This window comes from Suncus etruscus, chromosome 1 (assembly GCF_024139225.1).
Source record: "Suncus etruscus isolate mSunEtr1 chromosome 1, mSunEtr1.pri.cur, whole genome shotgun sequence".
Taxonomy (NCBI): domain Eukaryota; kingdom Metazoa; phylum Chordata; class Mammalia; order Eulipotyphla; family Soricidae; genus Suncus; species Suncus etruscus.
The window spans coordinates 194,931,257-194,958,841 of NC_064848.1; the positions used below are offsets into that span (position 1 = coordinate 194,931,257).

Below are 27,585 nucleotides of genomic sequence, written 5' to 3' on the forward strand. Positions count from 1 at the left end.
TTTTCCCAATGGCTTCTCTGAAAATTTTAATTTGTTCTGCTTATGAAATGAACTTGGCTTCAGACTTTAGCCCTCGGGCAAAGCCCCTGGAGAAAGCACCAGAAGCAGGTGGGAGGCAGGAAGACTGAGGCTGAGGCGATGGGAGAATGAGCTGCAAGAAACTGGCTAGAGTGTTGAGGGGGTCAGGCCCAAGTGAGACCCGAGGCCCGAGGATGGGCAGGCCCAGCTTCAACCAGTGCGAAAGAGGGAAATGGGCCCTGCCTGACACCGGGAAGGGAAGGCGACAGCAAAATGGGGGGCAAAGGGGGAAGGGAACTGGGGGTATGGGAGGAAGCAGGCACAGGCAGGGCCAGAAGAGCAGCTGTCCCCCTGAAGAGGCACCTCCTCTCAGTTCCAGGATGCCTGCCTCAAAGGCTTTCCAAGCATCGGTTCTCCAGGCCTTCAGCACACTGAAAGTCTCTCCTGGCAGTTCCTTCAGACCATCTTTCTCAGGGGGCCCAAGAGGGTGGGGGCGCAGCCCTCAGGGAGCCCCAGGCCAGGCTGAGCAGGTGCTTGGGCCTCAGAGCTCAGAACTCCCAGTCGCCCATCTCCAGCTCCTCCAGGTTGGCCACCAGGCTGAAGATCCCGCTGTGGTCCTGAGCCCGGCTGCCCTCGAGGCTGGTGATGGGGGTGACGGGCCGGAGGAGCTCGGGCAGAGCCTCTGAGGCACGCCGCTTGATCTGGGGGAGGGAGGAGTTGGCGAATACTCAGAGTCCCTGCAGCCGGGAGAGTGGCCCAGTGACGTGACAGATGGACCAGGGACTCCAAGACTCTTTCCTCCAGAGAAAGACCCCCTGACCCCAGAGCACTGGAACTGTGGGTCCCCCACCCGGAGCAAGGGGGCGTGTCTGAGTACCTGCTTGAAGAAGGAATGGTTCAAGAGGGTGCTGGCGCTCGGTCTGCGAAGGCAAAGAAAGGGAGGGTCATGTTGGTGAGCCCCACACCCCTTTTCCACAGACCGGCTGCCTGGAGGCTCCTCTGGGGCTTGTGCTCCCTGACTCACTCAGGGACTGACCACAGAGCTCCTATGCTAAGCTGGGGCAGCCAGTTTGTGGGGGCACCCCGAGTTTTGGGCCTCTGCTTTCCACTTGCCCGCCCACCAGCCGCCACACACCTCACGTCAGGGTCACGCTGAAGGCACTGCTCCACAAAGTGGTGGAAGTGGGGGGAGAAGGTGCGGTGGTAGGGGTGGGACGGTGAATCACCGTTGGAGGTCCTGGGGGTGCTGGGAGCCAGGCTGTCACTCAGGGTCGAGTTGGCGGCGGAGCGCGAGGTGCTCATGGTCAGCTCCTCGGCGGGGATGGTGCTGGTGTCCAGCAGGCAGGGCACGGTGCCGTTCAGCTTCTCCAGCAGCATCTGCAGGAGTGCTATGGGGTCACGTGTCTGCAAGGATCCCCCTCTCCCAGGGGGTGGGGCAGCAAGACTCAAGTGAAGTAGGCCTAAATTGGGGGCCTGGCTTAGCTGACACTCCTTCAGGCACAAAAGCCCCTCTAGCCCCTCTTCATCACATTTTGGAGGAGGAGCTCAGGCATCCATCAGGTCCTTTAGGGGTGAAGCACTCAGGCGTTTTCCCGGAGGAAGCAGCCCAGACTGCCATGCCCAGTGGGTCTGCTGGGCCACCAGTACCACATCTACAGGCAGATCGAGCCCAGGCAGCTGAGCTGCCATGTGCGGACCCCACACCTGTCACAGCAGCCCCAACCTGGGAATCCCCAGGGATGTTCTGAGGGTCACCCCAGGAACCTGAGGCTCTTTAGAGCTGATAAAATTCAGTTCCACATTCCACTGGGCCTATTTTTGGGGGGCTCTACCCATTGGTGTAGGGGTTCTCTCCTGGCAGCTCTGGAGGAGGGGACATGGGGTAAACGGTTCAAACCTGGGATTCCCACACGTAGAGCATGTTTTTTTGAGCTGCTTCCCTGGGCACACTGGTTCACTAGCTGCAGGTGGTCAGGGCAGACCTAGAGCATTTCCATCGTCTCCAAGACACAGGGGGTTCAGCTGAACCTCTAATTCACCTCCAGCGAGTACACTGAATAAATGCACCTTTCCCTCTGTGTATAATCTTTTTTTTGTTTTTCGGTTTTTGTTTTTGGGTTACACCCGGCAGCCCTCAGGGATTACTCCTGGCTCTACACTCAGAAATCGCCCCTGGCAGGTACAGGAGATCATCTGGGATGCCGGGATTCGAACCACTGTCCTTCTGCATGCAAGGCAAACACTTTACTTCCATGCATGCTATCTCTCCGGTCCCGTATGTATAAACTAATCTTGATGATACTGTACATAGCTGTTTGAAATGCCAGAATGACTTCTGACTATTCCAGGCTTTTCCAAAATACATTAATCTGTGATAGCCATTTGACTAATACTACTGGCTAACACATTCCCCCTCTCCCCCCACCTGGCACTGCTGCTCTGGACTGGCAGGCATCATTGGAGATGCCCAAATGTATGAGTCAGAAAGTGGTAGGGCAGATGCTGAGAAATCTGAGAATATAACATTAGAAACTGGCTCTCCAGTGACTCAGGGAGGTGGGAGGATAGAGTGTCCTTAAACAGCAACTGGGGAAGCTGACCTGCCGGATTCACCTGGGCCCACAGATGTCAAAGGCTGACAACCAGGGTGCCCAAGCCCCGCAGGAAGTCCCTGGAGAAAAAGCCTCGCTCTCACCTTGACCCAAGCAAAGAAGGAACATTGTGGTTGCAGGCTCACCTGGGTAGCGGGCATGTCCTTAAATGGGACGTGGCCATTGGCCAGTTCACATGCTGTGATCCCCACACTGTAGATGTCAGACTTGGCATCATAACCCTGCAGGTTCTAAGTCAGAAGCAAATGGCACAGATCATGCTCCATTCGTAGCTCCTGGTGGTGGTTCTCAAAGGTGGGGGCAGCTCAGAGACCATGGGGGGGGGGAGTGAGAAGGCTTGTCCCAAGTTAGGGCCACCTCCACCCTGGACTTGAAGAACATCTTCAAGAGGACCCCAACCCTCCACTCAGTGCAGAGATGCTCGTGGATCTCTGAGAGGCATTCACTCAGGGGCCGCTAAAGTCTGGGGCATTGGAGACCCTTCATCATCTGCTAACAGGAGCACCCCCTCCCACCCCAGACAGCCTTCCTGGGGCCCGATACTGACCTGCTGTAGAACTTCGGGGCTGAGCCAAGGCAGAACTTTGATACTGTACTTGGGGAAATCGTGGACTACACGCTGGCGCTGCCCGTGGCTAATCATGCTGAGGTTGCTGCGCAGACCCGAGAGGTAGACCTTCCCGTCGGCTGAGATCAGGATGTGGCTGGCTTTGACGCTCCTGGGGACGGGGTTGTCATGGGGCAGGAGGAGCCCCTCAGCCTACAAATCCTGGGTCCTACAAACACACTGGGGGCCAACTGGCCCTAACCCCTCGGTAGTGCGTGACCGTGTATTTTAACGTACATGCACTGGCTACATGTACATAGTAATGAAATTCGTAAATATGCACCAAGAAAACTAGCACAGTCTTGCTTATGTCACATTAATAAGTGTCTTGGGGAGGGAACCTTAGCAATTATACAGTGGGTAAGGTACTGGCCTTGCACATGGTCATCTGGGTTTGATCCCTGAGCACAAAACCAGGAGTCAGCCCTCAGTACCACTGTGTTCCCCCCACCGAAAAAGAAATTGTCTCGTTTGTCCTTTTTATGTACACCCACCACTGCTTCCCCCTACAATGGCTTTCACTCTGTCCCTTTTATTAGTGGGTTCATGTCAAGTGTCCCACTGAGTTATAGGCAAGTACTTCTAAGACTCCTCAAGGTCATGACCCCTGGGGCAGGCTATGGACAAGTCCTTTCAGTATGCAGACAGGAAGTCACCACATCACTGCCAGTCTCAGGAGAAATGGTGACATCCAATTATTTTTTGGTCTCGGGGTCACGCCTGGTGGTGCTCAGGAACTATGCCTGGTTCTGTGTTCAGGGGTCTGCTGATGTTTGGGGAACCTTGTGGCACTGGGGATGGAACCAGGGTCTTCTGCATGCAAAGCATGTGCTCAGTCCACTGAGTCTTTCTCCGGCCCTCTGGGGAGCCTCCTTTCATTTGTTTTTCTGATTTATCACTGTTGTGACTGACTGTTCTCTTGTATTTCCTCTTTTATAAACTTCTTATCTATGGTTCATTTTCTATTGCTCTACTATCCCTGGTTAATTCATATGATTTCCTTATTCCTATCTTCTCTGTAGTTTAGATAAAGCTATTACCACCCATGCTATCTGTCACTCATGGCTTAATTTGGTCAGTTCTTTACTAGAGAAATATCTTAAATTTTTTTTAAGTTTTTAAAGGTTTAATTTTTAAGGTTTTATTTGAAGCCAATGAGGAGAGAGAGAATGAGAGGGGGGAGGGAGAGAGGGAGAGAGAGAGAGAGAGAGAGAGAGAGAGAGAGAGAGAGAGAGAGAGAGAGAGAATAAAGAGTAAGGAGCTCAAGAGAGAGCGCGGACTTCTCCAAAAGCAGAGAGAATCCTGGTACACAATCTAATAGGAAAGCAGGGAGGCTCACATCTCAGGAGGGTGGGTGACATGTGCTAGGTACCATGTACCCAGGCAGCACAAATGCCAAAAATCTTGATGTGATCAAACACATCCATTTTCTGCCTTAACATTTAGTGGGCTTTTTTTTTTTTTTTTTTTTTTTTTTTTTAAGTTTTTTGGATCCCACTTGGCAGTGCTCAGAAGTTATCCTGGCTCTGCACTCAGGAATCACTCCTGGTGGTGCTTGGGAGACCATATAGGATGCTGGGAATTGAATCTAGGTTGGCCACATGCAAAGAATACATCCTACCCATTTTACTATCATTCTCTAGGTCTGGTACTTTTTTTCTTTTTTCTTTTTTTGGTTTTTGGGCCACACCTGGTAATGCTCAGGGGTTACTCCTCGCTATGTGCTCAGAAGTCGCTCCTGGCTTGGGGGACCATATGGGACGCCAGGGGATCGAATCGCAGTCTGCCTAGGCTAGCGCTGGCAAGGCAGACACCTTACCTCTAGCGCCACCATGCCGGCCCCTAGATCTGGTACTTAGGTCCTCTAAGGCACAGGTAGACAATATCCTCTACTTAAGACAGTATTTGCACTGTTGACACAATGCCTTCCAGACACAGGAAGTGCACAGGGTCATGGCTCCATGATCTGCTTTCCCAAGTCCCTCTGTTAAGCAGTGTGTCCTCCCCAGTCTGTCTTGAACCCCAGCTTATGGCCAACTCTAAGGTAAAGACACTACTCTGGAGATCCAAGGTAGAAAGAGAGTGTGAGGAGGCTAGTGATTCACGTCAGGGCTGTACAGTGATCAGAAGAAACTCAGCAGTTGCAGCATTGGGGCCCAGTCTTAGTTTCACTGCAGGCTTCACTAACTGCAGCCTCCTTGCACCTGCCTCCCTCCCACTCCCTCTGCCCCCACACCCCGCCAGACCCCAGTAGAGGCCGGCCAGGCCTGGGAACACACCTGTGCACATAGCCCATGTGGTGGACGTAGTCTAGGGCCTTGAGTGCCCCCTGCAGGATATACGCGATGGCCAGCTCGCTCATGCCATCCATGAAGTGAGTGCAGATGAGGTCCTTCGCGGAACCTGATGGACAGACTTGTGAAGAGACAGGCAGGGAAAGAGCCCCCAAGCTCTCAGACCCCCTCTCAGCCTGGAACCCCGTCCCACTCACCATAGGCCAAGAATGATGTGACCACCCACAATTCGTTGTCGGCAATAAAGGTAGCTCGGTAAGGCAGGATGTTGGGATGGCTGAAGAGCTTAGAGACGTGTAGCTCCCCCTGAAAGCAGAGCTGGAGTTGGAATCAAGGGGCTCAGCAGGAGCCTGGTAGACAGAGCAGCCAAGAAGCCGCCTCCACAGGGACCGATGGCCAGAGACAAGAGGCTTTGTGGCTTGAGGAGAAGCCAGAGTAACTTGGCCTGCTGCTGTTTGGTTCCAAGAACTCATCCCCACAGCGCCTTAAGGAGCAACCCCCAAGGAGCTCCTCATAGTACAGTGGGGAGGGCATCTGCCTTATACACAGCTATCCAAAGTTCAATTACTGGTATCCCATAGGGTCCTTAGAGCACAACCAGGAGTGACCCCTGAGTGCACAGGCAGGAGGAAGCCCTGAGCACAACCAGGTGTGGCCACAAAACAAAGAAACCTCCTAAACAGGGAGATTACTGATAAGCCAGTGGAGGATTCCTGTAAGGAAAACAAACTGTTGACAGAGGACATGTAAATAAACAGATTGACAACGTTCAGCTTCAGGGCCAAAGCACAGCTCTCCCTCAGAAGTCTGAAAAGCAGTCTTGCCATCATCAAGGAAAAAGCGTCAATAGAAATGAGAAAAGGCTGGAGGCTGGAGAGACAGCATGGAGGTAAAGCATTTGCCTTGCGTGCAGAAGGATGGTGGTTCAAATACCGGCATCCCATATGGTCCCCCGAGCCTGCTAGGAGTGATTTCTGAGTATAGAGTCAGGAGTAACCCCTGAGCTGCCAGGTATGACCCAAAAAACAAAAAACAAAAAACAAAAAAAAGAAAAGAAAAGAAATGAGAAAAGGCTGAAGAGAGCATGGCAGCTAATAACTATCCAAGGTATTCTTCCAGCAACTTTAGGCAAAGTTGGGAGCAGCTACAGAGAAGGTGGACATGGACAGAGGGGATGAAAAGAAATGGCAAAAGAACTACAGAGCGACAGGGGTGGGACAGAGGTGGCTCAATGGAAAAGCACCAGCTTGCATATGTGAGGTCTGGGTTTGAATTCTGGTCCAGCTAGGATCCCCAAGCACTGTGGTGACTGTCTCTTGGGCAAAAACTGAGATAGCCCAAACAAATAAGCAAAACCAAACAAAAATAAAAAGCAAATAATACACCCGCCCCAATCAAAAACATGACCAGAAATTCCATAGTTTGGGAAAGAGGAGACATAAGTGAAAGCCGTAAGGAAGTACCTTCCTCTGTTTTCTGGAAAAATCATAAAGTCTAGCTGCACTAGAACAAATTCAGATGCTCCAGATAAGCTTCTTCTCAAAGAATGAAAGAACTGACTTCCTGTTTCATTCTCGGCACCCAATACTGCCCAGAATAAGGAACCAGTATGAGAGCAAACTCGGACACCGAATTCATCCAAACACTAGAGCTGAAGAAGGGGGAGGGGCTGAGAAACCTGAAGAAGGCTCCAAATCTCAAGGGTCCCCAAGCACATCACTGTCAACATAGGCAAACCCACTTTCTGTGTATGAGGCGAAAGGCTGAGTTCTACTTAACACAAAGGGCAGCAATAGAAGGAATCAGGGGAGGACGAACCAGTAGCTCGAGGTCAGCAGCCAAGCAGCCAAGGGGATGACAGATCACACGCATCTGGAATAAGTCAGCCTGGCTTTGAATCTGGCCTTGGATCAGTCAGTGACCAAGCTTCTCTGAACAACCAGTAAGAGGAGAGATGAGGGGCTGGAGAGATAGCATGGAGGTAAGGTGTTTGCCTTGCAAGCAGAAGGTTGGTGGTTCGGATCACAGCATCCCATATGGTCCCCCAAGCCTGCTAGGAGCGATTTCTGAGCGTGGAGCCAGGAGTAACCCCTGAGCGCTGCTGGGTTTAACCCAAAAACCAAAAACCAAAAAAAAAAAAAAAAAAAAAGAGAAAAGAAGAGAAAGAGGAGAGATGAATCAAAAAGAGAGGAGCTTATAGTGGGTTGAGCAGCATTAGAATACAGCACATAGCCAGGAGAAACCCCTGAGCGTCACTGGGTGTGGCCCAAAAAACAAACAAAAGAATACAGAACCAAATGTCTGAGCTTTTCCGCTGAGGATGTCTGGAGCCCGAGGGTGACCATGCAAGACATCCCTGCCAGAGTGAAGCAGACTGTGCATTCACATATCTTTCTGGAGGGGTGGAAGGTTTGAGGCCATTCCCAGCAGTTTTCAGGGGTTAGGCCAGTTCTGCACTCAGGAATTACTTTGGTGGTGCTCAGGAACCATACAGAATTCCAGGGATTAAAGCTGAGTTTGCTGCGTGCACGGCAAGCACCCTCCTCTCCCCACTGTCCTATCTCTCCAGCTCATGCTCACGTTTCTTACCTGCAGGAATGTCACCATCTCGTTGGAACAAGCCTCCAGGTTGATCCTTCGTACTGTCACATACTCCTCCGTTGGTTTGTACTTTGCTAGATTCACTGTCATTAGGTCCTCAAAACCTTTACCTACAAGAACAGAGAAATGATATACACAAAAGTCTTATGTGGCATTAGTGGCAAAAGTTTTCACCTTCTTTTTAGGAACTCTGAATAATCTTGTTTTAGTTTTTCTGGCTTTTTTTTTGGTTTGGGGGCCACACCTGGCAGCACTTAGGGATTACTCCTGTCTTTGCACTCAAAAAATTACTACTGGCTGACTTAGGGGACCGACCATATGGCAGGAATCAAATGATAACAAATGCCCTACCTGCTGTGCTATTGCTCTGACCCTGAGAACTCTGACAGATTTACAAAGAAAATTCAAGGGTTGGAAAGATAGTATGGGATAAGATGCCTTTTGGGGGAGGGGGGTTGGGCCACACCCTGCGGTGCTCAGGGGTTACTCCTGGCTGTCTGCTCAGAAATAGCTCCTGGCAGGCCCGGGGGACCATATGGGACACCGGGATTCGAACCAACCACCTTTGGTCCTGGATCAGCTGCTTGCAAGTCATACGCTGCTGTGCTATCTCTCCGAGCCCAAGATGCCTTTTTTATTTTTTTTATTTTTTGCTTTTGGGGCCACATTTGGTGATGCTTAGTGGTTACTCCTGGCTATGTGTTCAGAAATCGCTCCTGGCTTGGGGGACCACATGGAATGCTGGAGATTGAACTGCAGTCTGCCCTAGGTTAGCACATGCAAGGCAAATGCCCTATCACTTGCGCCAGCATTCTGGCTCTGGCCCCGGGATAAGACGCTTATCTTGCATGTGGCCAACTCTAGATAGAATCTCAGAACAACATATAGACCCTAACCTGAGCACAGGTAGAAGCTATCCAGAAGCAGAGGCAGGAGTTAGCCCCAAGCACTACTAGGTGAGAACAAAAAGCAAAACAAACAACAATAAAAAAAAAAAAAACCCACTACAGGGTCAAAGAGATAGTTCAAGGGTTAAGGTGCTTGCCTTGCACATAGCCAATCTGGTTTGATTGGATCATATATGGTCCTCCAAACCCCACTAGGAGCAAATCTAGAGCGTGATGAGGTAAGCCCCACAACAAAAAAAAAAAAAAAAGAAGAAGAAAATTCCAGGGGTCAGGAAGGCCACTCACTGGGTCAGAGCACAAGCTTAGCTTAGAATATAGAAGCCCGAGGTTTGATCCCCCACACTACATGGTTTCTTAAGCATCACCAGCAGTGACCAAGCCAGGAGTCAGCCCTGAGCATCACTCGGTGTAGTCTCCACACCAAAAAAATAATAAAGAAAAAGAAAATTCAAGTTAAAACTTTTATTACTGCTACTGACATTTCTTGATTTTTTTTTTTTTTCTCCTTTTGGTTCCTTCCTTCTCAGCCAGCCATTTGACTATGGCCCAGGATACTAAGAGTTTTTTTTGTTTTGTTTTGTTTTTGGGTCACACCCGATGGTGCTCAGGAGTTACTCCTGGCTCTGCGCTCAGAAATCGCTCCTGGCAGGCATGGGAGACCACATGGGATGCCGAGAATCGAACTGGAATCTACCCAGAGTTGGCTGCATGCAAGGCAAATGCCCTACTGCTGTGCTAACACTCCGGCCCGAGGATACCAATATATTAGCTAAAAAGTAGCTCCTGCAGAAGAGGGGCCCAGAAGATGACCCAGTGGTAAGAGACTGTCATGCTTGAGACCAGGGAAACAGTCCACATGGTAGAGCTATCTATGAGGCCATGAGTTAGATCCTTGGTGCTGACCCATGTGCCATGCAGAGTCCGGTCCCCTTTGCTATCTGAGATTCCACAGTGCATTCTCTGACACACAGCCTGTGTGTAAGCACTGCCCCTACCTAATCGTTACACCAACAACAAAGTGAAGGCAATGGTGGGAAATTGCAGAAGAAAGCACGGGGCCAAGAGTTCAAATCCCATAAGTGCCAAGGGTATCCTGACACTCTATGTGAGATGGCTCGGCATATGACCAAGTACCTAGGGTAAGTGTGAAGCCTCCGTGAAAGGCACGAACCAGTGTCCAGCTTCTGCTCAACTTTCATGGTAGGAACCAAGAAAAGTGGGGCCATCCCCTGGGCATTACCTATCACGGTGAGCAGCTCATAACAGCCTCTCTCTGGCAGAAAGCTGGTCATGATCTCCTGCTTCGGGAAGGGAGCTATCGACTCTGAGCTCGCTTCATTGGTCTGGAGAAAAAGGGAAACAGGTTAGCAAGGAGAGAACCAGGGGCTGCATTGGAAAGGCCCACCCCTGATAAACTGGCATCTAAGTAAACACAGAAATTCTGGCTCTGGAGCCGAAGTGCAGCACCAGCAGTTTGAACATCAGCCGTTCCAGGTACTGACTTGTCCCCTGACCGGCAGGTGACAGCATGACCCACTGCTGGGCCGGGACAAGCCAGTCTAGTTCACTGTTGCTTTGCTCATCTTTGCCCACTGTTGTCTCGTTTGCAAAAAAAGGGGAAAGGATGTCTGGAGAAAGGCACATTTAGAAAAGAGAAGGGGGATAGAGAAGTCTGTGTGTGTGGGGGGGTGTCTTTGGAGTTTCCTGCTGCATTCTATTTTTTTTTTTTTTTTTTTTTTTTTTTTTTTTTTTTTTTTTTTTTTTGGTTTTTGGGCCACACCCTGTGACGCTCAGGGGTTACTCCTGGCTATGCGCTCAGAAGTTGCTCCTGGCTTCTTGGGGGACCATATGGGATACCGGGGGATCGAACCGCGGTCCGTCCTAGGCTAGCGCAGGCAAGGCAGGCACCTTACCTCCAGCGCCACCGCCCGGCCCCTGCATTCTATTTTTAAGGTCCTGACCACTGCATCTTGCTATAAGCAAACGGACATGTTCCTGTAGGCAACCCAGAGTCCACACCAGGACTGGAGAGAGAAATGACCAGTGGAGCATGTGATTTGCATGTGGGGACCCAGCTTTGATCGTGGCACCTCCAGAACCCCTAAGCACCATCAGGAGCAGCCCCAAGCACCACTAGATATGGTTCTCAGACAAAAACACACATTGGCCAGGGATTCCCTAACATTCCCAAGGCAGCAAAACAAAATCAAAAATAAAAACTAAAAAACCCTGCTATGATGGGATGCAGGCAAGGATCAAAGAATGCAGTTTGGGTTCAATTATCCCAGGCAGCTGAGGTGACCTGCTCCTCCTTTTTGCCCACACAGGCTGCACACAAGGCTGGGACCTAGTCCCATTCAGCTGTAGATGTTGCATCTCTGTTCTTTCTAAGGTGAGGTCCTGAAGTGAAGTGCCCAGCAAGTGACAGGGCAGATCATACCTCTCCCATCTACCTAACTGGGCTGAAGTTTTCCTTTTTTTTTCCGGTTTTTGGGCCACACCTGGCGGTGCTCAGGGGTTACTCCTGGCTGTCTGCTCAGAAATAGCTCCTGGCAGGCACGGGGGACCATATGGGACACCGGGATTCGAACCAACCACCTTTGGTCCTGGATCGCTTGCTTGCAAGGCAAACACCGCTGAGCTATCTCTCCGGGCCCTGAAGTCTCCTTCTTCCAGCCCTAAACTTCCTTGTAAGATCTAGGAATTATGAGTCTGTCTATCTGACGTGTGTCAACTGGGCAGTGCTCCCTCACATGCTGCGTCCAATAAGTCTAGTCAGGAAATTTCCTGACAAGAGGGAAAGAAGAGAAGACATAATCTGGGCTGGGAATGTCCCAACAAGGTGACATCGCCTCTGGGGAGGGATGTCATTTCCAACAACACCTTTGGTTTCTAAAGCTTCCCCAGAGGAAAGAAACCAGGTGCTGTTCTGCCCTCTGGCAAACAGGAACTGAGTCAGGTGGAACTGAGACCTCTTCCTGACCATCTCACATTCTAATCAGGTTTTATCTTTCTGAGACTCCTACACAGGGTTGTTGTTTTACTGTAGTTCACCCGTATTACTGAGTAGTCATTTTGGGCATAAACCTCAATTTTTCCATTCCAGTGTTGATGGGCTTCTGGGGTTATTTTTCAGTTCTACGACTGTGAACGGTGATCCTGGCAGCATATCTGAATATGGCTGATGCCTACGTAACCATTAAGCGCTATCTAAGAGTGGAATTGCTAGGCCACAAGGCAAGAGAGTGCCAGGATGTTTTCCAAAAAGGTAAGAGAAATTCATACCACCACTCCCAATGTATGTAGCTCTCCTTGACCCATTTCTCCCTCCAGGACTTGGTATATTTGGGCTTAATTTTTGTCAATCTCATTGTGGGTTTGCTCTACATTTCTCAGATTACTAATAATAAAAACAATCCTCTTTTCATAGACTTTTTAGCCATACTGATTTTTCTCCCAGGAAGAACATGCCTTTTCTATCCTGTCTATTCATTTACAGAGTCATTTTATTTCGAGGGTGGGTGGGTGGTGGTGTTTGGGCCACACCTGAAGTTGATCAGGGGTTACTCCTGGCCCTGCGCTCAGAAATTGCTACTGACTGAGGGGACCATATGGAATGCCGGGATTCGAATCACCATCTGTTCTGGATCAGCTGCTTAGAAGGCAAGCATCCTACCACTACTGAGTTATTTTAAAGCAGGATTTCCCTAAAGTGAGCACTGTGGAGCAGAGACCTTAACAGTGCAAGCATGAGAAATGCCTACAGGGCCCATGTTAGAAAATGCAGCTACTCTGCCATTAAGAACTGCAAGATCTATTAGTCTGTGAGAGGCTTCAAGAAGCTCAGCGTTAAGGACACCTCTTTCATTTTGCTGTACCTGGTCTTTTCCAAAGATGCAACTTGTCCAGGACCTTTAATTTTTTTGTTTTTGTTTTTGGGCCATACCCAATGGCATACAGGGGTTCAATGGCTCTACACTCAGAAATCGCTCCTGGCAGGCTTGGGATGCCAGGAATCGAACTGGGATCCATCTTGGGTCGGCAGCGTGCAAGGCAAATGCCCTACAGCTGTGCTACTGCTCCGGCCCCAGTCCAGGATCTTTCTTTTTCTGTTTTTTCCTCCTCCAGGACCTTTCTTGTGTTAACTTGGGAAAAGAGAATTTGGGACAGTCCATGTTAGCTCACATGGTACATGGCTAAGAGCAGAGGCAAGGGTGGGACTAGGTTTCTTGCTGGTGTTGCTGGCAAGTTACTACATCTCTGGAGATCTCTTTGCTACCTGGCATATAACAAGTATCTGATATATGCAAATTCATATTCTCCCTCTTGCCACCTTTTTTTGAATCACTCTTTTCTCAACAAATACAATGGGCTCAAGGGAACAGAACCCTAAGCGGAGCTTGATTTAAAGGTAAGGTTGGTTTGATTTTGGCTTTTACACTTATCTATCTTTCTAAGTGCTCTGAAGCCAAATTCTAGGATCATTTCATGGCAATTTGACTTCTTGGAACTATTGCTACTTCAGAATGATCTTGAGGTGCTGGTTTGGGGCAGGAGACACAGTATAGGATTGGTTGTTAAGAAAGGCACTTTTCGGGCCCGGAGAGATAGCACAGCGGCGTTTGCCTTGCAAGCAGCTGATGCAGGACCAAAGGTGGTTGGTTCGAATCCCGGTGTCCCATATGGTCCCTAGTGCCTGCCAGGAGCTATTTCTGAGCAGACAGCCAGAAGTAACCTCTGAGCACGGCCAGGTGTGGCCCAAAAACCAAAAAAAAAAAAAAAAAAAAAAAAAAAAAGAAAGGCACTTCTCTGGCATCCAGCTGATCCTGGTTCAAATCCATGGTCACATGGGTTAGTCCCCAGAACACTGCTAGGGGTCACATCTGAGCACAGAGTCAGGATTGGCCACTGAGCACAGTGAGGTGTGACTACCCTATTCCCCTACAACCTTGGTGTCTACAGACCATATACGGCACATTAGGTGAGAAAAAAAGCATAATCAGAAGAAAAACAAAGTGGTAATTTCAAATGGGACCTTGGCTTATAATTTATAAGCTGCATACTAAGTAAATTTATTTTAAGAGTCCCTACTTGGGTTAAGGGGATTCAGGTACATTGGTGGTATTAAGGAAGGACAGAACTAAATATCCAAACCACAAAGTCCAAAAGCACTGAAATCATAACTTAAACAACAAAATTTAAGAAAAATGCCTGTTAAGATGGCAAACTGGGAGGAGGAGATCTGAGAAGGACTCTGGGGACATTGGTGGAGGGAAGTTGACACAGTTGAAGGGATTGGTGCTGAAACTTTTTTTTTTTTTTGGTGTTTGGGCCACACCTGGTGATGCTCAGGGGCCACTCCTGACTATGAGCTCAGAAATCGCTCCTGGCTTGGGGGACCATATGGGATGCCGGGGGATCAAACCGCGTCCCTCCTAGGCTAGCGCTGGCAAGGCAGATGCCTTGCCATTTGCGCCCCCACTCCAGCCCCTGGTGCTAATATTTTATGTTTTAGACATTTTTTTTAATATGGAACGCTTCACAATGCTAATCTTTGTATCGTTCCAATTTTAGTATATGTGCTGCCGAAGGGAGCACGTTTTAGACATTTTATGTCTAAAACTCAAGTAAGAATAATGCTATAAATCACAGTGCTCTAGGGACCGGAGAGATAACATGGAGGTAAGGTGTTTGCCTTTCATGCAGGAGGTTATAGGTTCGAATCCTGGTGTCCCATATGGTCCACTGTGCCTGCCAGGAGCAATTTCTGAGCGTGGAGCCAGGAATAATCCCTGAGCACTGCTGGATGTGACCCAAAAACCACACACACAAAAAAATAAATCACAGTGCTCTAAAAAAAAAATAAAACAAAATGAGTCCCTGCTTAACCCTATTCTCAGATCCCCTGTGCAAGGCCTAGCTCTTCTGACACTCTTGACTCCTCCGTAAAATCAGGGCCCCCAGGTAACCTGAGGAGGCTGCTTTCAGACCCAACCTGCCACTTGTGACCGGGAAGGATCCACCTGCTTCGGCCCCTTCCATGAGTGAAAAGCAAGTGCTCCCCCTTCCCCACAGACCACACTTAAAAACTATATTTAAGTCAAATCCAACCCAGGTAGGGCTCTGCTCAGGACCTTGTCATCCCCATGACAACAAGACATGACAAGAAGACTAGATGCATGAACCCATCAGTTCCAGGAAGGCAGGACTTCCACATAAGGAAACATCCGGGAAACACTGGCCTTCAGGCCACACCTCCAGGGGGTGGGGGATTGATGATGGGTGGGACAGGGAGAGGGATGAAGAGTTTTAAATGAACTCGGGGCTGCTCACAGGCTAAATATGTGCACCAAACCCATGTCAGAACTATGAAGGCTAGTGCTCTGCCCACTGTAAATCTCATCAGCCCTCTATAATCTCTTAACTATAGGAAAATGTTTAAAAGCTTTAGTTCTAAGAATTAAAATTAACATTGTTTTTGGAGGTAGTGAGGCTACCCCCAGCTCAGTGCTCAGGGGAACACAATCTATCAGGGGATCATACCTGGATGTCCTATAGGTAAAGCTTGTCCCCAACTCTGACCCTAGATAAGTCTCTGGTCTACACAATAAAATTCTTCATTTTCTCTTTTTCTTGGGAGGCGGGGGAGAAGAAACCCACATCCAGTGGTGCTCAGAGATTACTCCTGGCTCTGCATTCAGGAATTATTCCTGGCTGTCTTGTGGGACCATGTGGGGTGTTGGGGATCAAACCCAGTTGGCCGAATGTAAGGCAAATGTCCTCCCCACTGTACTATCATTCCAGTCCCATTAATAGTAAAATTGATATTTTTTTCTAGTTTTTGGCCACACCTGGTGGTGCTCAAGGGTTACTCCTGGCTCTGTGTTCAGAAATTACTCCTGGCAGGCTTGGAGGACCATATGGGATGCCGGGCCATCTGCATGCAAAGCAAACACCCTACCCACTGTGATATTGCTCTAGCCCCGATTCACAATAACATTCTTTAAGTAACTGGGAATTAGAGTTCCTGGGCAGTCTGAAATGGTTTGCAAGGAACTAGTGTTGTGGTTTCTTTGGTTCTCTATCATCCCTAACAGGAACACTCATAAATTGGTGGCTTTTCTACTCTTTGGATTTTGGCAGGGAAGGAAGCCACGTTCTCAGGGCTTACTTCTGGCTCTACATTTAGGATCTACTCCTGGCAGTGCTCAGGGTACCATATGGGATGCTAGGGATTGAACCTGGGTCAGCCTCATCCAAGGCAAATGCCCTACCCATCCAGCCCTTACTCTTTGAATGTTCTAAGGTAACAGAGTATAAGTCTCAATTCAAGAAAAAATCCTGTCAGGAAAACCAACCACTAACCAGGAACCAACAACAATGCTTTCAAAGGAAAACTGATGTGACATTGGCCCAAAAAAGGCAGATAAGCTCATTATATTGTTTCAGGTCTAGAAAAGGTCAAAGTTCAGATGAAAAGGATGAAATCGGAGCCAGAGCAATACTACAGCAGGTAGGGTGCTTGCCAATTTGCGGTCAATGTGGGTTCGGCCCCTGGCATCCCATAGGTTCCCCTGAACTCACCAGGAGTGATTCCTGAGGCAGAGCCAAGAGTAAGCCCTGAGCACTGCTGAATGTGTCCCCAACACCCCACAGAAAAAGAAAAGTATGAAATAGTCCATTCTCTATACACAGAACATAGCACAGTTTTATTAGTGTAATAATACATAATCTTGAATTACCTAGAGAGGGAAAAAAAAACCACCAGCCCATTCCTTTAAAGCCTTTTCCTAGTTTTCCCCCATGAAAGGCATTGTATACATTTAGAAGAACTAGAAACATCAAGTACTGAGATCTAGAAACTATAATCAACTAAAAAATATACATATACTAAAGCAGACAAAGGCAATATTGATGAAATGCGAACAAATTCAATTTCCCACAGGTTTCACACAAGATCTCTTTTGATTTCAGACTGGCAGAGAAAACATAAAAATTACACTCGGGCATCCGCTTTTGGAAAAAATGCCGAACTGATTCTGTGAGGAATGTTTGTGGTCTTGGACTGGGAATGATTTGGCTCTGCCCTGAGAGACCGATTCTCCCAGACCCATCACCCCTCCCTGCAGCTCAGAGCTGCCTGTGAAAGCTGCACGCATCTGTCACCAACAGGGTTGGAGTCTGAGCAGAGAAGGGTACTCCTCCTCTGTGCTTAGAAGATTCTCATCAAAAACAGCTTGGTTTGCTGTGCACATCTGGAACTATTTACTTTGGAAAAATAAACGAGAAGCGTAGGAAGTAGGGCAAGAGTCATGTAACTTTCGCAAATTAAGGAAAAAAAAAGACGTTTTCTTACTGTGTACTTTACATTTGGGTTTTTTCTTTCTTTGTTTCTTTTTTCTTTTTTTTTTTTTGGGGGGGGTCACACCCGGCAGCTCTCAGGGGATACTCCTGGTTCTATGCTCAGAAATAGCTCCTGACAGGCTCAGGGGACCATATGGGATGCCGGAATTTGAACCACTGTCCTTCTGCAAGCAAGGCAAACGCACTACCTCCATGCTATCTCTCTGGCCCCGGATTTTTTCTTTCTAAGGCAGAAGATATGAAGTTCTACCTCAGAACCCAGGAGAGAGATGCATTATCTGGACAGACATCCGCAATACTTCTATAACCAGAAACTTCCTTAGTAGGCTAAGGATGGAAAATGCAGTCCCACCAGTTGTTAAAAGACGGTCCCATTTATTTATTTAGGTGTGGGGCCACAATCAGCAGTGCTCAGGGATTAATCCCGGCTCTGTGCTCAGGAATCATTCCTTGTGAACTAAGGTGACCATCTGGGATACTGGGGATAAAATCTGGTTTGGCCATGTGCAAGGCAAGTGCCCTACTCATTGTACTATTGCTCCAGCCTCCTAGATGATTCAGTTTAGATGACTGAAAATTTCTTTTGAAGAGTCTGAAATGGAAGGTAACTGGGAGGCTGGGGAAGGAAAAGGAGACCTTAGTTATCAAGAGGGAGAGGAAAAGATCCTTCTCCAACTGCACATCAAAAGCTTTCCAGGGTGAAACCCGAGTCTCCACATGAACAAGAATTACACTAGAATAAAGCTCAGCAACAGAGAAGCAGAAACAAAATGACAGGCCAACAAAAACCCACAAGGCCCCACAAGCAGTCACGACCTCCATGCAACAGCCACAGCGCAAGACCCTCGAGAGGCACTTACTTTTCTCCGAGTGTCACCCGGAGGCTGCTCTGGAGTAGAGAAATGGGTTGTTGGCATTTGGGTTTTGAGCAGAGACACACCCACATTCAGAACAGCAATTACTGCACTTAGGGCCACATATATTAATAGAAACCACTTAAGAGTTATTTCAGCAAGAAGTCTCCAGCAATGCCACACACACACACACACACACACACACACACACACACACACACACACACACATCCAGTAAAAACACTGCAGGAAGTTAATAGCGGGGATTGAACTTGGGTCCATCCCAGGTTGGCCGTGTGCAAGGCAAATGCCTTACTGCTGTGCTTTCACTCCAACTCCAACTCCAACTCCAACTCCAACTCCGTCTCTCTCTCTCTCTCTCTCTCTCTCTCTCTCTCTCTCTCTCTCTCTCTCTCTCTTCTCTCTCTCTTTCTCATTTTTGAAGTGAAAAACGGGTTTTATTGGAGACACTGAGAAAGGGGAGGAAGAGGAGACAGAGTAATGAGTAAGGCGCTTGAGAGAGAGCATGGACTTATTCAAAGGCAAAGAGAGTCCCACCACACAAATCAGCATGAAAGCAGGAAAGTCCACACACATCTCAGGAAGGGAGATGCAGGCAACTTAGGTAACATGTACCTGCGCCCTATGGACATTCTTACTAAGTTAAGTCTGATTGTTAGCTCTGGTCATATGTTTACTTTTCTTTTGTTTTTTTTGGGTCACACCCAGCAGCGCTCAGGGGTTACTTCTGGCTCTAGGCTCAGAAATTGCTCCTGGCAGGCTCGGGGGACCATATGAGATGCCAGGATTCGAACCACTGTCCTTCTGCATGCAAGGCAAATGTCCTACCTCTATGCTATCTCTCCGGCCCGTACTTTTCTCTTTCTCTCTTTTTTTTAAATATTTGTTGTTGGGCCACACGTGGTGATGCTTAGGGGTTTCTCTTGGCTCTGAACACAGGAATCACTCCTGGTGGTGCTTAGGGGACCATATGAAACGCCGGGGATTGAACCTGAGTCAGCCACATACAAGTTCCCTACCTACTGTGTTACCTCTTAGGTCCTGTATTGACTTTTCATTCCTGTATGTAAGATGCTGTTAACAGACCAGTTTCAGAATCTTACACTGTAAACAAACACTCGTTATCAAGTCATAAAAATGGCTGCACAAAGGGCTAAATAAAGCACATGCTCTGCACTGCAGGAAGCCCATGTTTGGGCCCCAGCACCACATATTTTCCTCCAAACACCTCTATGAATGATCCCTGAGCACAGAGCCCACAGAAGTTCTTGAGTACTGCTGGACTCTCACCTCCTCCCCAACAAATGATTGGCAATTCCCAGAGAGTGCAGGGACGAAAACCAGTCTTTTGGGATTTGAGTTGTTTTTGTTGCTTTGGGAACCACACTCAGCTGTGCTCAGAGATTACTCCTCACTCTGAGCTCAGGGATCACTCCTAGCAGTGTTCAGGAGACCCATTTGGTAGATTTTTGCTTTGTTTAAGGGCCATACCTGGTAGTGCTCAGGCTTACTCCTGGTTATGAATTCAGGGATCACGCCTGGAGGGCTCAGGGGACCATATGTAGTGCCAGATAACGAACAAGGGTTTGCTGCATACAAGGTAAATGTTTTCCCCTGTCTCTTTGGCCCTATAGATATTTTGGTTTGTTTTTATTTGGAGCGACACAGTGGTACTCAGGATTTATTGCAGGTCATCTGCTCAGGGTTCACTCCTAACTGTGCTCAGAGACCATATGTGGTGCTGGGGATCAACCTTGAATTGGTTGTAAGCACCATACCTGCTGTATTATAGTTCTGGCCTCCTAGAGACTTGCTTTGTTTTTTGGTCTCACCCAACAGTGATCAGGGATTACTCCTGGCTCTGCACCTAGGGATCACTCCTGGTGGAAATCAGGGGACCATATGGAGTGCCAGGATCGAGCCTAGGTCAGCTGTATGCAAGGCAACTGCCCACGTGCCATATTAGCACTCTGCCCTCCCTCCCCCACCCGTGAATTTTTTGTTTTGGGGCCACACCTGGCAGTATTCAGGGGTTACTCTTTTTGTTTGTTTGTTTGTTTTTGGGTCACACCTGGCAGTGCTCAGGGATTACTCCTGGCTCTATGCTCAGAAATTGCCCCTGGCAGGTAAGAGGGACCATAAGGGATGCTGGGATTCGAACCAATGTCCTTCTGCATGCAAGGCAAACAAACGCCTTACCTCCATGCTATTTCTCCAGCCTCATTTTTTTTTTTTTGAATCACACCCGGCAGCGCTCAGGAATTACTCCTGGCTCTACGCTCAAAATTCGCCAGGCACAGGGATTCAAACCAACGTCCTTCTGCATGCAAGGCAAATGCCCTATCTCTATGCTATCTCTCTGGCCCCTCAGGGGTTACTTTTGGCTATGTACTCAGAAATCACTCCATATGGGGTGCCAAGGATTGAACCTGGGTTAGTTGTGTGAAAGCAAATGTCCTACATGCTGTACATTCCATAACCCCATAAAGTTTTTTAATTGTAATATATTGAGATTACTATATATTTCCAAATATGTTATGTCAGAAATAAAAACATTTGATTTTATTTTTAGAAATGATTAGCTGGGGCTAGAGAGATAGCACAACAGCAGGGCATTTGTCTTGCATGTAGTCAAACCAGTAGGAACCCGGCTCAATTCCCGGCATCCCATATGGTCCCCCAACCTGCCAGGGGTGATTTCTGAGTGCAGAGCCAGAAGTGACTCCTGAGCACCACTGGGAATGGCCCAAAAACCACTCAATGAATAAAGAAATAAAAAAAAAATGATTAGTTACAGGATCTCAATTGATCAGAAATAAGAGTTTTTTTTCCTTTGCAAACTGAAGAGTTTTCTGGTTTACAAATGTCAGGAACAGTTGCTTATAACAGTTGACAAAGAAACCAGGTTAAAGAAAGTCAAACTCAATGCTCCAGAGTAAAAGGAAATTCTAAGTTGCATAAAATAGGTAATATACACTTCAGGAAGTTATAAAAAATATACAAATCAATCTTTCTACCCTTCTCAAATCAGAGATCAGCACGAACTGTCATAAACTGAAGATCCTTTCTTTACTTGAAATTGAAACCCAAATCACGTGGCTGGAGAGATAGCATGAGGCAAGGCGTTTGCCTTGTGTGCAGAAGGACAGTGGTTTGAATCCCGGCATCCCATATGGTTCCCCGAGCCTGCCAAAAGCGATTTCTGAGCGTAGAGCCAGGAGTAACCCCTGAGCGCTGCCAGCTGTGACCCAAAACAAACGAAAACAAAGAAGCCCAAATCCATTCACTCAACTAGCATATACCAAAACATTATAAGTAATTAATTATAAGCCAGACCTACACCTAAAATTCTACCTATACTAATATTCAGCTTTCTTTGTTTTTTTTTAATTTTGGGCTCACACCTGGCTGTGTTTGGGTATTACTCCATGCCACAGTGCTCAGGGATCACTCCTAGATGGGCCACATGCAAGGCAAATGTCTTAGCTGCTTCAATATTATTTGCTCCAATGTTTACTTTAAAACCACTGTATGTCCACTAATAATGGTAAAAAAATGAGAAGACGACCAGAATAAAGTATATTCCCCCCAATAATGTACAAAGTACAAAATAAAGTACAAATCAATTTGGGGGTCAGGGGAGGAAGTCCTTTTTCATTCTTTTTCCTGATGCTTTTGAATACCTGGAACTGCTTGAGGGATCTGCAGTACTAGGATCAAACCTGGCATCCCACATGCAAAGTAAGCACTCCAGTCCTCTGAGCAATCTCCCCTGTTCCCTAATTTTTTTTTTTTTTTGGTTTTTCAGGCCACACCTGTTTGATGCTCAGGGGTTACTCCTGGCTAAGCACTCAGAAATTGCCCCTGGCTTGGGGGGACCATATGGGACACCGGGGGATCGAACCGCGATCCGTCCTACGTTAGCGCTTGCAAAGCAGACACCTTACCTCTAGCGCCACCTCGCTGGCCCCAGTTCCCTAATTCTTATTCTTTATAACTAAGGCAAAATAACACAAACATCTTGGTAAACTTTCATTAGTCTAAAACACAACACTCACAAGTTTGATAAAAATGACCATTTTGGGGCCCGGAGAGATAGCACAGCGGTGTTTGCCTTGCAAGCCGCCGATCCAGGACCTAAGGTGGTTGGTTCAAATTCCGGTGTCCCATATTGTCCCCCGTGCCTGCCAGGAGCTATTTCTGAGCAGACAGCCAGGAGTAACCCCTGAGCACCGCCGGGTGTGGCCCAAAAACCAAAAACCAAAAACCAAAAAAAAAAAAAAAAAAAGACCATTTTGAAGTTCTTTCATGAAGCATTAATGAAAATAATAGGCACTATTTAGTAATGAACAAGTTGAGATCTTGATTGCTGAAGATTATTTGGGTAATTTTGGATCAGTTCATCAATGTACTCAAGCTGATAGCCTATTTTTTTCACTGTAAGAACTGAAGAGAGGGCGGAGTGATAGCACAGCAGTAAGGCATTTGCCTTGCATGAGGCCAACACAGGACAGACCCCAGTTCAAATCCCAGCATCCCATATGGTCCCCCAAGCCTACCAGGAGCAACTCTGAGCACAGAGCCAGAAGTAACCCCAGAGAGCTGCTGGGTGTGACCCCAAAACCAAAAAAACCTGAAGAGAGTACTCAGACTCAAAGAATTGGGTTCTACTACTATTATTAATTTTTTTTTTTTTTTAGTTTTTTTGGGGGGGTTATACCTGCAAGTGCTTAGTGATATCTCCTGATTCTGAGCTCAGGGACCACTCTTCGTAGAGACTGGGGGACCATATGGGATGCCAGGGATTGAACCCAGGTCAGGTAAGTGTTAGACAAGTTACTTTAACTGTTGTACTATTTCTTTGGCTCTAACTATTATCATCATGACCATCATTATTAATGAGGCAAGACAGTTTTATGTTGAAACTTGCTCAGTAAGATGTAAGACAGGAAAGATGTTCAAGAGAGAACATGGGCCTCTCTAGGGTGGAAAAGCAAGCAAGCAAAGATACATAGAGACAAGCTAGTGAGATAATGTGTTCACAGGTTTGCTATTTTATGTATATATATATATATATGTAGATAGATGACAGATAAATAGATGATAGATAGATAGGTCTTAACATTAAAACCCAGTTCCCAAAGATTCAATTTGAAAACAGTGAAAGGAGAACAGTTGGGTCTATTAACCTTCAGACCTCTAAATCAACAGATTTTACAACAGGAAGTCAGTTTTGTCTTGGCAGATTTCTTTCTTGTTCTCGGAAATCTCAGACTTTTTACTAGGAAGTGGTAAGTAACTTATTTTGATCATAAAAGCAGAATTTTATATGATTGCCACCTTTGTCCTAATTACAATTTTATTTTTTAAAATATCAAGTCTTTTATTTATTTGTTTTCATTTTACTGTTGGGCCACCTCTGGTGGTGTTCAGGGCTTATTCTTGTCTCTGTGCTCAGGGATAACTCCTGGCAGGTCTCAGCAGACCATATGTGGTGTCTGAGTGAACCCAGGTCATCCATGTACAGGGCAAGCATCTTGTTCACTGTACTGTCTCTAAGATCCTTTTCAAGGTTTTTACGTGTTTTTTATTCCCTGTAAGAATATGTTTTGGGGGCCCGGAGAGATAGCACAGCGGCGTTTGCCTTGCAAGCAGCTGATCCAGGACCAAAGGTGGTTGGTTCGAATCCTGGTGTCCCATATGGTCCCTTGAGCTCCTCCAGGATTGAACTCAGAGCAGAGCCAGGTATGACCCCAAATCCAAGAAACTTAAAAAATATTAAATGAAATTCTGACTTACTAACATCAAGACAGAGCAACGACAACTTTTAGCTAGTCCACAATATCAGGGAGGCCATGGATTTTAAAGGAGCTAAAGAAATATAAAAGTTTAGTTTACAGTTACTCTTAAAATGGACAATTTCTATAAACTGATATACTGCACAGTAGTACTATTTATCCTATAGTTATAGTAAAATGCTATAGTGTACTTACCTCCAAATAGTTCCAAATCTCTTAAGCCCTCAACAATGAACTTTTCCGAGACCCACCGCTAAAGAGGAAAATCCCAAAGAGAATTAGTATTTTTTCCAAGCCACAGCAAATTAGCTATTAGCCAATAGAAAAACAAAGTCACAAGTACAGAATCATGCAGTACAGTAAAAGATGCATTTCAGTGAAAAATTCTGAAAAGAACCATGAGTTTAAAACTATTTAATTCTTTTTCTTTTTCTTTTCTTTTCTTTTTTTTTAAGTTTCTGGGTCACACCTGGCAGTACTCAGGGGTTACTCCTGGCTCTGCACTCAGAAGTCACTCCTAGTGGCCTCGAGGGACCATATGGAATATCAATTGAATCTGATTTGGCCACGTAAAAGGTAAACTCCTTACCCGCTGTGCTATCGCTCGGCCCTCCAACTATTTCATTCTGTTTCCCTTTACCCAATTAGATGGATAATTCTTAAATGGAACAGAAGAAAAACACAATGCTGTGTCAATATTGGTCCTAATAATGAAGAAATAGTTTTCGTCTTTCCAGTACATAAAGCTACATCTTCATTCAATGACAGCCTTATTGCAGATGGTTTAGAGGTCACTAATGCCAACTTGAACATTATTATTGGAATTTACAATATAAAAACAGGCACGAAGCTATATAAATTCTCATAAGCCTTTATTAGTTTGTAAATTTCCTCCACTAGGGAAGTTTCTAAAGACATCATCAATTTCATTTTCTAACATGTTAACCAGGCCCAAACTAGCATTATCAGCCAATCAGTTGGTTGTGTTTACTTGCCCTAGTTCAGATTTTTTTCCTTTTTGTATATTTTGTTTTTGCGGTGCTTGGGATTGGGTCTTACACACATGAGGAATAGACTTTGCCACTGAGCTGCATTCCCAGCCACTAAAGGCCTATTTCATAGGCATATCAGATTTCTATCTTACTGATCAGTGGTCTGGTTTCACCTGAATCAGGTTGGCCTGAAGTAGAAAAGCAGCTCATATTTAAGAGCAATGGAACCAAGATTATATTACACTTAAGGGTTGGTGTGAAAGTTTGGCTGGAGGGCATTCTTTCCATTGGGTATAGTTCATAGAAAGGAGAGATTCCATTTGATCTTTTTTTTTTTTTTTTTTTGGTTTTTGGGCCACACCCTGTGACGCTCAGGGGTTACTCCTGGCTATGCGCTCAGAAATTGCTCCTGGCTTCTTGGGGGACCATATGGGACACCGGGGGATCGAACCGCGGTCCGTCCTAGGCTAGGGCAGGCAAGGCAGGCACCTTACCTCCAGCGCCACCGCCCGGCCCCCCATTTGATCTTTTAATTAACAGCGAAACTTCCTGTTTCCAATATAACCTGCATGTATATACATTAAACATAAGAAAAAAAATTAACATTCAGAAATAAGTGGCATAATATACTTTCTAAATTGAAAGAATAAATCATTTTGTCTCTTTATCAATTTTTCTAAATTGAAAAAAAATTTACACCTAAATAAAAATCTTGACAATACAAATAACACTTGGCACTGTACTGTACTACAAATTTAACTTGTATTTAGAAAGTAATATTTAGAAAGTCAAAGTGCCTCACAGAACTTACACCTTGCTACAAAATTTAATGAGAATGACAGTGCATTTTCAAATTAAGTACTTGCAAATTAAGTACTAAATAAGGTAATTTCTTATGAAATCACGGAAGCTCAAAAAAGCAGCTAAATTCACTGTTTTTGTAATTTTTGTTTTGGGGCCAGGCCAAGCTGTGTTCAGAGGCCAACATCCGGTGGAAGGGGCTCTAACCAGGCTTGCCAAGTGCAAGGCCTTAAAACCTATACTATCTCTCTGGCCCTTATTGAGGTAATTTTACTGGGTGATGTTTTCAAATGTAAAAAAATTTCACTTAAACCCCACGATTAGGGGCTGGCACAAAAGGAAATACAACAGGAAGGGCCTTCATCTGCTTTGTATGTGGCTGACCCAGGTTCAATCTCTGGCATCCCATATGGTCCCATGAGAGTGATCCCTGAACACAGAGCCAGAAATAAGCCCTGAGCACCATCAGGTGTGGCCCTAAAAACAAATGAACAACAACAACAAAAATTTGATAATTCATGATTATTCTCAGGGAAATATGTCCTAGTTTCAGCCTGATCCTGAGTTTTCATATACCCGAACTTCCTGACGACATAATGGAAATGGGAAGCTCATGAGCAGTTATAATGCTCCACTGAAACGGATCATGGTCTGCATTGATGTTCTTCTATGACTGATAATGAGACGAGAAGTTACTTCTTCCTTCTCTAACACTGGGGAGAGAGGGCATCTGTGTTTCTGGCTAGTCTGTCTGCAAGCTCTTTTTTTTTTTTTCAAACTACTTTTATTTTTTATTAGGAGTGGAGGCTGTAACACCTGCATTTCTTCTCACACCCCTCACTGCTTTGTGTCCTTATGCTTCTTAGCATTACTTGTATAATAAGGTGATTTATCATATCTGCCCAAACAAACTGCTTTTCACAAAGTAAATAAAAAACTAGGAAAGCCAGAAAAATAGAAACACTCACCCTAATTCGCTCTGGTTTACTTACAAGAAAAGACATGAGTTCCTACTGGGTAGAGCTACTTCAATTTCAAAAACTTAAACCTAAAATGAAAACAGAAGGAAACCATTAGTCAAGTCTCTTTTTATAGAAATAGCATGAACCTTGGGCTGAAGAGAGAGATGGAGGTAGGGCGTTTGCCTTGCATGCACAAGGATGGCGGTTCGAATCCCAGCATCCCATATGGACCTCCGAGCCTGCCAGGAGCGATTTCTGAGTGTGAAGCCAGGAGGAACCCCTGAGCACTGCCAGATGTGACCCAAAAACCAAAAAATAAATAAATAAATAAATAAATAAATAAATAAATAAATAATAAATAAATAAATAAATAAATAAATAAAAGAAAAAAAAAGAAATAGCATGAACCTCTACCATTCAAAGCGTCTGCAACTTGGGAGATTCTAAAGATTTGCTTAGAGAAATGTCAAAGTGACAAGTACATTCGAAATATAGCTCAACAAAAGAAAAAGATTCTTATTAGCATGACTCTCTTCTTCGACCCTGTCCCAGAAGTAATCACATCAATTCTTTCCTTTATCGTTAATAAAGTAGTGATTGCTACTTATTTATTTAGGAGGTTGGGGATACACCTGGAACCTGGAAGTGCTTAAGGCTTACCTTTGGCTCTTTGCTCAGGAATCATTCCTGGCAGGGCTTGAGGGACCTAATGGGAGTCCAAGGATTGAACCCAGGCACCGTGCAAGGCAAACA

At 46.3% G+C, this 27,585-nt stretch overlaps 1 protein-coding gene across 2 annotated transcripts; it reads right to left on the reverse strand.

The window, feature by feature from the left end:
* STRADA (STE20 related adaptor alpha) lies at positions 1-26,918 on the reverse strand. 2 transcript variants are annotated; one of them, XM_049779966.1, is made up of 12 exons: positions 26,839-26,918; positions 24,273-24,330; positions 18,265-18,293; positions 10,281-10,383; positions 8,121-8,242; positions 5,729-5,837; positions 5,517-5,640; positions 3,178-3,349; positions 2,756-2,860; positions 1,154-1,395; positions 896-938; positions 1-719 (listed from the first exon to the last, which is right to left on the reverse strand). In XM_049779966.1, the coding sequence occupies exons 1-12, from the start codon at positions 26,872-26,874 to the stop codon at positions 567-569; spliced, it is 1,296 nt and encodes a 431-aa protein (XP_049635923.1). In that variant the 5' UTR covers positions 26,875-26,918; the 3' UTR covers positions 1-566. The 2 variants fall into 2 exon arrangements, with proteins under 2 accessions (XP_049635923.1, XP_049635930.1); XM_049779973.1 differs by having other exon boundaries at positions 26,863-26,889.
* Positions 26,919-27,585: the final 667 nt, after the last annotated feature.

Excerpts from the sequence above, each read along its gene's own strand:
- STRADA (XM_049779966.1), bottom strand. The coding sequence starts at position 26,874 with ATGTCTTTTCTTGTAAGTAAACCAGAGCGAATTAGG. Across the intron at positions 2,861-3,177 it reads GCCCCGAAGTTCTACAGCAG|AACCTGCAGGGTTATGATGC; the intron begins GTCAGTATCGGG and ends CTTCTGACTTAG. Across the intron at positions 720-895 it reads ACCATTCCTTCTTCAAGCAG|ATCAAGCGGCGTGCCTCAGA; the intron begins GTACTCAGACAC and ends TCCCTCCCCCAG.